We start from the raw sequence: 13,476 nt of genomic DNA, 5'->3' as shown, positions 1-13,476 counted from the left end.
ACATTTGGGCAAGTTTTCTTTCTTTTTATCACTGTATGTGGCAGCTAGTAAAGAAAAGTTATGTAGTGTTACCCATGACATACTGAATGGGATCAGGATCTTTATTTAAGCTCTTGTGCAGCTTTCCTGCGTGAGCGGAGTGCTTTTCAAACTAAACATGGCAGCTCTCTCTTAACCCATACCACAGGATTCCAAAGCTGCCACTTTATGAGCTGTTGCACTTAACTGTGTAACGGAAAAGCAAGGCTTCACTTGCTCCTGTTTGATCATTCACCTCTAATAAGCCTTGTGACCCTGGGCTCCTAGAGAGCTGTACAGTGCTCAGGGCCTCCTCTTGCTTAAGGCAGTTCTTCACTCAACCACCACTAGACCCAGTTTAACACAGCTAGTCTGGTAATTACAAGCCAAGCAGAAACGGAGGATTTTTTCCTCACTCTGAATTTAAAATAGGATTTCTCTACATACAGTAGCACCAACGCACCTGGTACCACGGAACAAACAAGCGCTCCCGCACTGTTGCTTATATGAAGTGTGGCTTAGAAGGTAACCCCATATAAATATTCTGGGAGGTCACTATACTTTCTCCACTGTACAAAACTTTGTGTAGGTATACAACAAAAGTTACGCATACAACATGCCCTACACCATGAATAATTTGTAAAGCAGGACTTTAAACCATGTATTTACAACTCAGATATTCAAAGTTTTCTTCACTGCAAATATTATATCCTTGACTTGAGGTATGCAGTTATCTTCTAAAATTTTTGCGTAAGGCATGGGAACATCTGCACCGGTAACACGCACAGCTGGAGCATCCAAGTAGTTGAAGGCAGATCCTGAAACAGAAGACAATTGTCAGGTTGCCATGCCCTACAGTTTTCTCTCAATTCAGTTTCTGAATCTTAATCTATTTAAAGTATTTTGTTCCTGTAGCTCTAGTATTCTAGAGAGAGCTGTTCCTGCTTGTTTATATTCATGCGCTATGGTTTAGATAAAGTTTCCATCCTGCTTCTCACGCAGTTGGGTTCCTAGGGTAACAATCACTCACAACAGAAGATGAGCTGTTTCCACCCTGTGAAAATATCTAGAGCAAGACAGCTAGGCTCAAGCTCCTCAGATAGAAAACCCTAACTTTGCCTTTATCTGGCTTTATGAAGAAGTCATTGGGATTTAGACAGGCAAGATCAACAAGTATACTGCAAAACTCGGTACCTTCCATGATCCTGGCACAGATTTCAGCTCCTACTCCAAATTGCGGCCAACCTCCTTCTACAGTTACAAGATGGTTTGTCTTTACGACGCTGGCTTCCACTGTTTCAATATCCATTGGTCGAATGGTACGCAGATTTATAACCTGGGGGGCGGGAGGGGAAGAGCAGGGGGATGACTGTGAGTTTTGCTGTGATCTAAGCCTGTCAGTTACCCCCTTACCCTTTAGCACTTTCATCTATTCTCACTTTGAAGACAAGACTTAGTAAAATTTCTAAGTTTTTATTCTGGAAGAGACTGTGTGGAACAGTTTCTGGTAGCTCCTGGAAAATCCCAGATTAGGTAAGTCTTGCTATACTGAGATACAACCACACTAATACATCCTGTCATTGTTCTGCTTACCACACAGCTGGGTCGATCTGAAAATCATGAATAGTTCTACCTTAATTTTGTAATGAAAAGCTTGAATACAGAAACATGAAATCCACATGCTATTAAGGCATTTATAAATACAAGGAGCTTACAATTAATATAGTGAAGTTTTGCAGAAACTGAATGAGAAGACCCTCTGCTTTTTTCCCCCACTTCAGGGGAAGGGAAAAGCAACAGCAACTCCACCCACCTCACACTCTACACCTTCTTTGGCAAGTATAGCAGCTGCTTCCAAGCAGTGTCCAACAGGTCTTGAGTGTGACACTAATGTAACGTGAGTTCCTAGAACAGAAACAAATGTTAATAAAGAAAAAACCCTTCAGATTTAAAGCTTTTTTCCTAGACCTCAGGCTACTTTCAAGGTAATGTTAGGATTCTCTTGTAAATTTAAGTTCCTTAGATTTATTTGAAATGTTAAGTATTCTACGCCCATACATACTATGAAGAGTGGTAGCGGAAGGACTGCTGAGACACAGACTTTACCCTTTAATCCAGTGAACTGGAGAGATATTTAATGTAGTTTTCAGATTATCCTTTTCAAACATTCCCATAATGCAGTGGTAAATTATGGGCAAATGGTATGAAATACTAGACTGATCTCTTTCTGCATTTTTCACCAAAATTACATATTCAGGTTAAGAAAAAATTGTGTCAGCCATCACCTACTTCATCTCTATACTATGGAACAAATCCTTTAGAACAGTATAGTTTCAGATGAGATATAGACTATCAAGTGATCTTTCCTTATATGGGCAGCAGAACAATAAAGTATACTACTGGATAAAATAACACTTGAACATTTAACATTTGAAATGCTTTCCTGTGCCCCATGACAGTAGTATTCTGAATAGCTAAATCTCCAAGCAGTTCAGTCAATAAGGAAGCAAACCGTATTCCCAGCTTACCTTCCCTTTCTATTTTAGCTTTTCCAATTGGAACAACAAAATCCTTTGACTGTGCCTGTTCAGACATTTCAAAGGGAACGCCATAGAGTAATTCATTTTCCAGCATCACAACTAGAAGAAAACATACTTGGATTAACATGTACATCTGCAGGCACAGGACTGTACCGATGATCAATGGTACTGCAGCAGACTAGCTCAAGATACTAAGCCCATCCAGGCAACTTGAGTAAATTTGTGGAAGCAATTAAAAACAAAAAATCACAGTCTTTACTTCAATGCTGAATTATTTAAATTTTTTTGCTACAACTAGTCTTAAATGAGGCCAGGTATTTAAGTTTGGTACATGATGGTAGAATTACTACTTTTAGAAAGGTCTTAGATTTTTGCATGCATATTTGTGAAAAACAAAGACAAAGCTCACCCTGCCTTTAATTAATGACATTCTGAATTTATCACCTGAATTTCCTGACTTGTAAAAATGAGTTACATAAGACACTGAAGATGCACGAACTCCTCCTGACTCATCTTTATCCTTTTTAACCCCTTTATGATAGATTCCTAAGTGCTTCCAAGTTTCCTGATGGGTACCACACTAGCACAAAAGATGTAGCTGGCAACAGCACAAAATTGGTCTACTGCTAGCAAGGCAAGCGACTGTTAGGAAAAGAATAAATACCTCTGTGCCTTTGTAAGTACCCTCAAGCTGCAGTAAAGCAACCTTAAGTGTTTAGGGTTTAATTTATTTTTTTTTCAATAGGGCAGGAGGGGAAATTGGATGTTCTTTTCAGGACTGAGTGCTAGGTATTGCCGTGATCTGCCTGTGCTCACCTGGATTATCGTCCCGGATTGATGCTTTCAACAGACCTTTGGCATCTTCTGAGCTCCAAGGACTAACAACTTTCAGTCCTGGGCAGTGCCCATACCAAGCTGCGAAGCATTGTGAGTGCTGAGCCGCAACTCCAGCTGATGCCCCGTTGGGGCCCCGGAAGACGATGGGAACGGCGATTGCTCCTGCAGACATGTAACAGGTCTTGGCAGCGGAGTTTATAACCTGATCGATTGCTTGCATGGAGAAGTTGAACGTCATGAATTCACACACTGGTCTCAACCCTGCCTATTATATATTTTGACGTATTTATTAGTGTGTTTTTACATAAGAGTAGTTTGCTTTAAATTTTCAAATCATAAGTAGGGGAATGCAAATGTACAAACCATAGCAGCACCGACAGCGATTCCTGTGAAGCCCATCTGAAAGAGGAGACCAAGGGGTAAGCACTGGGGGAGTGGCTGATGATGGGATGGCAGGGGTAGGGAGCAGGGCAGCCTTACCTCTGATATCGGGGTATCCATCACCCTCTTGTCCCCGTACTTCTTCCAGAGACCCCTGGAGATCTGCAGGGCAGGACACAGGAGTCAGGGCCCACCGGAGGCCCCTTCGCGACCCGGTAACGGCATCCACGTACCTTGTAGGCACCGTCGTACTGGGCCACCTCCTCGCCCAGCAGGAAGACGCGCTCGTCCCGCTCCAGCTCCTCATCCAGCGCCTGGTTCAGCGCGTCCCGCACCGTCACCTGCGGGAAAGCGGCAGGCGGGCAGGACGGGGGCACGGTCCGCAGCCGCCGGACCCCCGCAAGCCAGTGACGCGGGGAGCCCCCTCGCCTCACCTCACCTCACCACAGCTCGCTTCACCTCAGCGCCCGCCCGCCCGCCCCCTGGGGCCGGACACTCCCCTGAGGGGCGCGCACCCCGCGCCCCCAGCCCTGCTGTCGGGGCACCCCTGCCGGCGGCGGCCCCGTTACCTGTATGGCAGCGGGCGCGGAGAGCCGGAGTCCCCTGCGCTGCTGCAGCAGCCGCCCGGCGGCGCGGCCCTGCGGCGGGAGGCGGGCGCCCAGCGGGGCCAGGTACCGCAGTGCCGCCGCAGCCGCCGCCATCTTGGCCGTGTCCTCTAGCGCGGAGGGACCGGCGCCCCGCGCGCCGCCCGTGACGACGAGGCCCCGCCTCTACGCGCCCAGCCCGCGGCTTCGCTCCGCCTCCCCGCTCTCGCGAGAACCGGCGCGGCCTTTGCACGCGACTTCCGGTTCCCCGCAGCGGCGGCCGGGACCGCCGGGGACAGCCGTGCGCCCGCCCTGTGTTGACGGGGAGGCGCATGGCTCGGGCTCAGCTGCCACGCCCGCGGCCGCGGCTTCGCCCCCTGGGGACAGGGCTGCCCGCGCCGGGTCCCCCGCAGCCCCCTCGGTGACGCCACGACCGGGCGCGGGGCCGAGGGCGGGCGCCGAGCGCAGCCACCCGGCCGGCGGCCCTGAGGTGAAGGGGGTGTGGCTGCGGCGGGGGCGGGGCCGTACCAGGACACACCCTCGCTCTGTCCCCGCCCGCGGCGGCGGCTCAACTCCGGGCTCGCGCTCAGTCGTCCCCGCCGCCGCCGGGCTCTGCCTCAGCGCCGGGAGCTGCGCCCGTGAGTGCCGGGCCGCGCTGCCGCGGGGCTGGGGGCAATGAGGCCGAGCGCCCGGGATCTGCCCTGCTCCGCTCCGGGGGGGCGCTGGGGCGCCAGGGCCCGGACGCGGCGGGGGGGCCCGCGGCCGCTGTGGGGCAACGCGTGAAGGCGGGGCACGGGGGGGGGGGGGGGGGGGGTGAGGGGTAGGGCGCAGGGCCGGGCTCCTGGGGCCTCCTCGCGACCGGGGGGGCTGCAGGACCGAGTGCTGGAGCCCTGACGTTAGGGTGGGGATGGGACGGCCGGTGCCTGGGTCCGGTTGGCGGCTGGGCAGGAGGAAGGAGCAGGGAGGGTGCCGGGGTGGCAGCCCGTGAGGTCTGGCAGGGAGGGCCCGGGGTCCGTGGGCTTTGCCCCGCCTGGGGAGGGGATGGATCCCCCTGCCCTACCCGGAGGGGAGGCAGAGCTGGGACGCTGGTTTGGGGTGGGGGTGAGGGTGTGGGCTCTTGGGTCATTTGCAGGGGTGGGGATACAAATGCCTGGGTTCATTTCCAGCATCTTTGCTGAATCATTGTGATCCTGGGGAGACTTCTTCCACCGTGAGCTCGCTGGCTCCTCTGTGATGGAAACCAGCACTTCCCGGTTTCTGCTGCCGGCCCGGGCCCCTCTCTGCCTGGGCTCTAGGAGGGATTTCTGCCCCGGTCTTGCTGTGGCTCCTTGGTCCCTGTATGTGCTGAGCCCCACTGGTGTGTGCAGGGAGGCTTAGTATTTCTGACATCTGCATTCCTCCAAAACTGTTTGGAGGCACGTTTCCACATGGAGACAACTACTGTTTAGTTTCACAGAAGCAAAATACAGCATTAAAACCCAAAGGTTGGCACGAGTGCTGAAAGCTTGGGTACCTTGGGTTGCTTCAGCAGCACAGCGCCGGCAGGACCAGGCTAGGTACAAGCGTCTTCCTTTGGCTCTCGTGAGAGGAGGGCCAAAGTGATTTTGTGATGTGGGCTCTTCAAACAAGTAGCAATTAAAATAAAAGTTTGGAACCTGGACTTAAACCAGGATGTCATAGAGCTCCTCAGGGAAGGTAGGGCAACTTTAGGAGCTTGGAATTTATAGTGAAGCATTTACACATAAAGGAGTGAAAATGCTGAGTGGCTGGCATGAGTGGTTTTCCCTCCTGCCTGAGGTGAAGACTAAATACTAGTGAAAAGCAAGAACTAAGTTAATTCTAAATAAGCTGTATTAGTCATTATAAACTTGACATGTACAGAAGGTGACAGATGCTTTTCTTTAGTGAAGCTGATCTGCTGAGTTCCCAGAAGGTTCGGTACCTGGTTGTTTTAAGAGCTTACCTCCTCCTCGCTCTCTTGGTTAGGGTAGCACAGTGCTCAAGCCTCATGGGTTTGCTCTGCAGTTTGTCATCTTGCTGTACAGTTTGGTGGAGTACAGTCATCACTGGTGCTAGCTTAGTTTTTGTCAGTACAAGTGAGTTACTGATAATGATTTACAATAAAAAATTGCATTTCACATGCCGTGACTGGCTGGGGAATAGAGATTGTCCGTGTACAGCGTAACTGTACAGAGGGCAGGAGTTTTTTCTCATCTTTGATGATCTAAATGTGAAAGGCTCACTAAGTGGGTGAGTAGCTTGAAATACCGAGTATGTATATACATATATATATATCTGTATAAGTAGCTTTGCTCTTTATAATTTTTCAGTTGCCCTTGGTAGAATTCCTGTCAATTTTTATATTGACCTAGAAATATAAATCTAAGGTAACTATTGAAGTTAATCAGTTTGTGTGGAGCTTAAACAGCTTGTGTTGTAATATAGGTACCAAACTGTTAAAAGACTAGCGCCACAAGTAAATCCTTTAATTCTTTTGTTGGAAAAGCTAGATGAAAAATGTTCAGAGCAAATCAGGTGCTGCCTGCCTCTTAACTTTTAACTGTTAGGTGTATTTCTGCTGCTCCTCCTTCAAGTAACTGCATGCGACAACCAGTGCAGTGATTTTTCTCCAGGTGCAGTGTGTAGCTTTTGGCCTTGATCAAATGCAGTGTGGTCCCAGCTGGCATCTCCTGGCCTGTGTGTTGGTTCACAGATGCAGATGTTCAGCTGACTCTTACTTGTTTTCTCTGCGCTTGCAAAATAGTTGCACGTTAGCAGCTCTGTTCTGAGAGAAGCCCTGCTGAAGTTAATGGGGACTACCTGCTGGCAGTAGCGTTGCTGGTAAATAGCCTAGTAATCCTCTAGGTCATGACATATGAACTAAGAGTGAGCATTTTTTAAGTGCAGGTATCCAATTTTGTATATTAAATGTATAAAATGATGACTGGAGTGCTTTTCTTCAAAGGTACTTACTTCTCATTGTGCCTTTCTAGTTTTGGATGTGCTTGGTGCTGGGCTACAGCAGCAGCTGTGATGACTGTGTTAATGCTGTGTATCTTCTCCCCGCTTGCAGAAGCAGATTAACGAAAGTAGGGCTGTGGTTTGACATGATCAGTGCACTTCTGCTCTCACCAAAGAATGATATCCTGTTTGGCTTAAATGGTGTCAGCAGTTGATGTGGCTGAATTTCATCTAAAATAAGTATTTCTTTTGGTTATTAAAGGTAGGTTGTTTTGGGAGCAGATGACATGCAGCTGTATATCTGCTAGCTGAATGTGAGTAGTAGCAGTGTTAGCAAGGCTGTCCCTGGGTGCTGTATGTTGTTGTGTGAAACAGGGACAAGAGCTGGCTTGAGGCTGCCTGTCCCAGGGTATGGATGGGGTGAGTGTCTGCCCACCCCCACTGATGCATCACTGTATTTCATTCAGGAAGAATTTAAAGCGTTGTTGAAAGGGTGTATGTCCCCACCCTTCTTGTGATGTGGTTTGCTAGTCCTTATCTCGGGTTGTACCTGAACACAGCTATTGTTGCCTGTGAAGTTGTCTCCCCAGCTGATGAGGGAAGCAGCAGGCAGTTGTGATCACACTTGGACATTTTAGGATGGCTTCCCAGTATCATCCCTTTGCACCGAACATCTCGCTCCAGCACCAGCTTTGCCAGGGATGCCTGTGTGTGCCTAGTGATTCAGGGTCCTTACACAAAAATCAGTGAGATTTCTTGATGCCACTTGTATGTTGAGGGCTGGGTTTGTTTAAGCTAATTGCTGTCGTAAATTATTCACTCCGGTGTTATATAGCAGTGCTGTGATCAAAGATTATTTCATGCCTTTGTACAGACAGGCAGTGTCATCTGTTTCTTTCACTGATAAAGTCTTGATTCATCTGTAGCGGGGACTTAGATGCTGACCAAAATAACATGGTGTCTGTCCACCAGTTTAAATAATTCTGGACATCTGTCTGTCTCTGAAATATTCTGAATGTATAATTCCAGTTAATTTTATTAAGCAGCAGATCTCATCTATCATGATTCCTAGTGCAGTTTCTGGCTGGCTGCATAGTTTCATTTTCAAGTGAATGTTTTCCTTGAATATCAGAAACTGGTACCAGTCTCTCCTATGGTTTTAATGCATCTGCATGTTATGCTTGACCAGAATGATGCTTGTAAGTGCTGGAATTTAAAAGATCTGGGCTATTGATGAACAGTTAAGAGCTTTACTTAAGTGATGATTGCAAATAAAGAAAACTTGAGTGAATTAACTTCTTGATTTGTGAGCAGTTAAAAAAAAAATAATTACAGAGGCTGGCAAAAGAGCTGGCATTCCAGGTTTATCTGCTGTCGGGGTGTGTGTGTGTATGCTTTAATGTACTTTCTTGAGGCATGCTCTGTCTAATTTGTAAAAATAGGATCCTGGTATGACTAGTTCTGTATCTTAGTATTCCTTACTCTTCTGTTGTCTGACCTCACTATTTTCATATACCGATTTTGTTTTTTCTGGTCTTTAATACATCTGAGATGCAGCTGAGGCTGTGCTCGTGCTGCCAGCTCCCAAAGGCCTGACTTGCTGGATGCTGTTGTGCCCAGGCTGTGGGTTTGTGCAGGGTAGCAGAGCCCAGAGAGGTGGCATGTGCTGCCTTGTTCTGTGGTGAATGAGACCATCCAATCTCATTAGCTAGGAATGAGAGGGGCAACTGATCTTTTTGGTTGGGAATAACCTGTGACCCTTCAGTTGTTTTGGAATGTAGGGCTCTGGCTCGGCTAAGTCTTTGTGCTGCTTTTAGCTGGGTGAATGTGTGTTGAAGTTTGCTAGTAAAGAGGATGGGAGCAGAAGTCCTGGTAACTGTGTGGTCTTTAAGATGTAAAAATAAACAAAGCTGAGAAGCTGTACCCTACTTAAAACAGACTGACCTAAATTTTCAGCAGTTCTAGCAGAGAGGCAGGCTCTGTGTAGGGATAGAGGCTTAACGACAACTGGTTTCTCTGTCCATACATTGCTTGACGTGGTTGAGAGGCCACCTTTGGAAAATCTCCACTGGTGTCTAGGGTCATTTGCTCCCACCGCTCCTCTCAAGTTGTACAACCCGGCCTGTGGATTTCCCTTGTTGTGCTTGTGTGGAGAGAGTCCCCTTGTTATGCAAGTCAGCAGTTCGGTGGTCTTCTGGGAAGTTACAGCTCCTCAAATTGCTTTTGTCGAAGCATTGTTGAAAGCATGTTTGATGTCCTCTGGCTTGTCCCTAAAGAAATTGCTTTGGAGAATGCGTATGTGTCTCTGAAGTCCATTCATACTCTTTGTCTGTAAGTTAATGTTCTTGCTATCAATTGCAGTTCTCCACTACTGAATTATTAATTCTGCAGTGAGATATTTTTTTTTTCTTCTTACTGTTCATTGACTTTCATGCTTGATTTATTCTTCTGTGCAGTTTTGAAACTGGAGCATGGGAATTTTGGCTAATATTAATGGAACACATGTATGACTTCACTGGTGGTGGCCAAATAAACCTTTTAATTGGAAAAGGACATCTGTCTTTCAAAGTACTCACTGTTTCCCAGGTGAAAAGTAGTCTGTTTGTGAACGTATATTATCCTCAGAGGCACATTGCTTGTTATTTAACAAAACTGGGATGATCAGACAGCCAGTAGAGTGATTACCCATGTGCTCTGGAGGCAGCCCTCTGGGTAGCGTGAAGGGAGAAGGAGGGAAAAGCACGTTTGTAGATTCTCCTGTTAATGTGGTTTTGTAGCTGAACGTTCTCCTGGCAGAGAGCCTGCCTTTGGTTAGAAAGCATTCCTTTCAGTTCTTATAGGTGCTGATGGTCTGCCCTGTTTTGTTCTTTATTTTGGTTTTTTTTGTGTGTGTGCTTTTTCCTGCAGGGAGATAATAGGAGGTGAATCGTGTATCCTTTCAGCAGCCTTCTGTTAAACTTGGAATACCACAGTTCAAGCAATTGAACAGATGGATAATGGAGACTGGGGATATATGGTAAGTGAGCCTGTGTAAGTGTGTGCTGTGCAGTACAGCTGGGCTTTCAAGATCTTGCAGAAGGAATCCTTACAGATCTGTCTTGTGTAGATCCAGAGCTTCAGTCATGTGAGAAGAAAACCTGTGCAGGTTACAACAGCTTACTTAGGTTCTCTGAAGTACTTCGTCTCGCATGCTATTTGTGGGGAGAGCTCAGATTCGTATTTCCTAGGTATGGTCAGTGAGTACTTAACCGATGCCTTAAGCTCACTGTTACCGTTTTCCTAACACACAAAGACCGAAAATAGTGTGTGATTCCTGCGTATAAGTTGTAGGACTTTGTCATTTTATTTATGAAGAAGAGTATTTTTCCTTGTAAACTCTGTCTCAAACTAGACAAACGCACATTATTTTTCTCCTCTTCTCTTTCTCTAAACATTCTGCTGCCATGCATATGTCTCTTTTCTCTGGCTGGCCTCGGTCCTGGTTGTTAGGGTTGGTGGCCAGATGGGATTTGTGTTCCTTTCTCTCTTGCTTCCTCATGTGCTATTTGGAAGCTGATGCAGACTGGTTTGTGCTCTGCCCCCCTCTTCTACACAGCATGCTGATTTGCTAATAAATGTTTCTTTTTAGAGTTAAAAGCCGAAAGTTCTTTTTTGTTTGCTTGTTTTAATGATTCCTGTTAACCAGAGCGTGGATTATTTTGATTGTGAGCTCTTGGTCCTGTGTCTAAACTTGCGCTGTCATCCTATTTTGAGAGAGAGAAAGAGGCTTAAGACTTGTTCAGCTGATTTTTTTTTTCCTTTTTCTTTCTTTTTTTTTTTTTGTTCTAGAATGAGAGACAGATTGTGAAAGTAAGGAACACTGATGGGCCTCATTCAGACTAACTTGTTCTTCAGGAAATCTCTCTGTTCTCATTTCCCCATCTGTAGAATAGGAAAAAAACTTGTTGCCCAAATGCAAAACTTGCTTCTGTGACAGTAGCTCCATTGTTAAGATTTCTAAAGCATTCTGGAAATATGCCTTCTGAATGTTAAGTATCATCCTGTCTAGTTGCCGGTTGTGCCTTGTTGCTAGGTGGCTTGGATTTGTTCAGGTTTGATGCTGCTTAAAGGCTTCAAATGGAAGAGGCGTGATTCTCTCCACAGCCTGCACTTTTCAAACAGTATTTACCATGTGTGTCAGTGAGGTGATCGAATCTTCTTGTGGTGGCTTGATAAACTCTGCAATTTCTCTCTTTCTAGATGACTGATCCAGTCACGCTAAATGTGGGTGGACACATGTATACGACATCCCTCACAACTCTAACGAGATATCCTGACTCAATGCTTGGGGCCATGTTCAGGGGAGACTTCCCCACTGCCAGGGACTCTCAGGGCAATTACTTTATTGACAGAGATGGACCACTTTTCCGTTATGTTCTTAACTTTTTAAGGACCTCAGAGCTCACTTTGCCACTGGACTTCAAGGAGTTCGACCTGCTTCGGAAGGAAGCGGACTTCTATCAGATTGAACCGCTAATTCAGTGTCTTAATGACCCCAAGCCGCTGTATCCCGTGGATACCTTTGAGGAGGTGGTGGAGCTGTCCAGCACCCGGAAGCTTTCCAAGTATTCCAACCCAGTGGCTGTAATCATCACGCAGCTCACTATCACAACGAAAGTCCATTCGTTACTGGAAGGCATTTCAAACCACTTCACAAAGTGGAATAAGCATATGATGGACACCAGGGACTGCCAGGTTTCCTTCACTTTTGGGCCATGCGATTACCATCAGGAAGTGTCGCTCAGAGTCCATCTCATGGAGTACATCACAAAGCAAGGCTTCACGATCAGGAATACCAGAGTTCATCATATGAGCGAGCGTGCCAATGAAAACACAGTGGAGCACAACTGGACTTTCTGTAGATTGGCACGGAAAACAGATGACTGATTCTGACTCCACAGGAGCCGCTTGGTGATTAGCAACTTAATTGGACAGTAAACCCAAGAGAGTCTGGATTTTGACTAAAGCAACAATGTGGGCTTTTTTTTTTTATACGACTATTTATTGTTTATCAGTAAGGACTGGAGGAGTTTCGTTCTCTAGCAGCTCTGTCCTTTTGTCCTGTTCAGAAAAAAACCATGCATGTGCCTGTTTAGTCAAGACACCTTTTTGTTTGAAAGAGGGAGTCCGAAGAATTAGTACAATAGGGTATTTTGTGTCATTAACACAATTCTCTGACTCGACTTAAAGTGCTAAAATTACCTCCGTTTAAATAGTTTCTAATTCATCTAATGCTATGACACTGGGAGCAAGAAACAAAATGAGTTTAAAATGCAGCTGGGGAAGAGCTGCTATCATGTAGACTAATTTAGTTTCTAAATAAACAAACAGTATTGTAATATTATAGGAAAACAAATCCACCCTTTGAAAGTACTTGATAAGTACAGTTTCTTACAGTTATGACAACTGTTTCTTTCTATGCATATAAATCAAGCAACCAAATATTATCTGTAGCCATGGAAATATGATTAGAAATATTTATATTGGATTCTAAATGCAAAATGTCCCTGTGGTAGAATTCATATTTTTAATGCCTGGTGCAATATTATTCCCAAGTGTAATGCCTGCCAGCAAGAAGCTAATAAAAATGTGAAATACAGAATAATATTTTGTATTTTCTTTTTGTCTTCTAGAACTCAAATACTTAACCAAAACCAAACAAAACCCCCTCACCTGAACCCCATTTTTCTGTGCTGCAGAGTAGCTGAGATGCTCTGGTAGGGCTCCATTCTCCTCTATTACCAATGTACTTTGTTCCTTTTTATATTAATCTGTTGAGTCAACTGTCCTCAGCATTATAGAAAAAGCTTGTGTTTTGAAAAGTGCTTTATGACTAAAAAAATGGCAAGTACTTGTACTGGCTAAAGGGATAGGGTTGGCGGGAACACAGAGCCTAAACACTTGTATCCGCTAAGTAGCGTTATCTGGTTTGTCAGCAATTTATCTAATGACTTACTAACGGTAGGGTGCTGGTTCTGATGATGCTCCAAGTCAAGGGAGTCAAGTTCTGTGTTTTCAGTCGATTTTGTATGGCCATTTCTGCTTGTCTTGGGTGCTTCGCCATAGTTATTAATAGAATTTCTGGTTATGTTCTAGCTTGAATGCTTTGGGGAATA

At 46.0% G+C, this 13,476-nt stretch overlaps 2 protein-coding genes across 4 annotated transcripts; one reads left to right on the top strand and one right to left on the bottom strand.

The window, feature by feature from the left end:
• Positions 1 to 651: 651 nt before the first annotated feature.
• PDHB (pyruvate dehydrogenase E1 subunit beta) lies at positions 652 to 4,507 on the bottom strand. Its single transcript, XM_040590775.1, has 9 exons — positions 4,346 to 4,507; positions 4,010 to 4,117; positions 3,876 to 3,938; positions 3,759 to 3,794; positions 3,375 to 3,660; positions 2,547 to 2,657; positions 1,832 to 1,923; positions 1,213 to 1,354; positions 652 to 836 (listed from the first exon to the last, which is right to left on the bottom strand). Exons 1-9 carry the CDS (start codon positions 4,475 to 4,477, stop codon positions 691 to 693), a joined length of 1,116 nt encoding a protein of 371 aa, XP_040446709.1. The 5' UTR covers positions 4,478 to 4,507; the 3' UTR covers positions 652 to 690.
• Positions 4,508 to 4,868: 361 nt separating this feature from the next.
• KCTD6 (potassium channel tetramerization domain containing 6) lies at positions 4,869 to 12,962 on the top strand. 3 transcript variants are annotated; one of them, XM_040590776.1, is made up of 3 exons: positions 4,869 to 4,998; positions 10,229 to 10,337; positions 11,561 to 12,962. In XM_040590776.1, exons 2-3 carry the CDS (start codon positions 10,311 to 10,313, stop codon positions 12,245 to 12,247), a joined length of 714 nt encoding a protein of 237 aa, XP_040446710.1. In that variant the 5' UTR covers positions 4,869 to 4,998; positions 10,229 to 10,310; the 3' UTR covers positions 12,248 to 12,962. The 3 variants fall into 3 exon arrangements, with proteins under 3 accessions (XP_040446710.1, XP_040446712.1, XP_040446711.1); XM_040590778.1 differs by lacking the exon at positions 4,869 to 4,998 and adding an exon at positions 5,255 to 9,907; XM_040590777.1 differs by lacking the exon at positions 4,869 to 4,998 and having other exon boundaries at positions 5,255 to 10,337.
• Positions 12,963 to 13,476: the final 514 nt, after the last annotated feature.

This window comes from Falco naumanni, chromosome 4, assembly GCF_017639655.2.
Source record: "Falco naumanni isolate bFalNau1 chromosome 4, bFalNau1.pat, whole genome shotgun sequence".
NCBI classification, from domain to species: domain Eukaryota; kingdom Metazoa; phylum Chordata; class Aves; order Falconiformes; family Falconidae; genus Falco; species Falco naumanni.
This window is presented reverse-complemented; position numbering and strand designations above follow the sequence as displayed.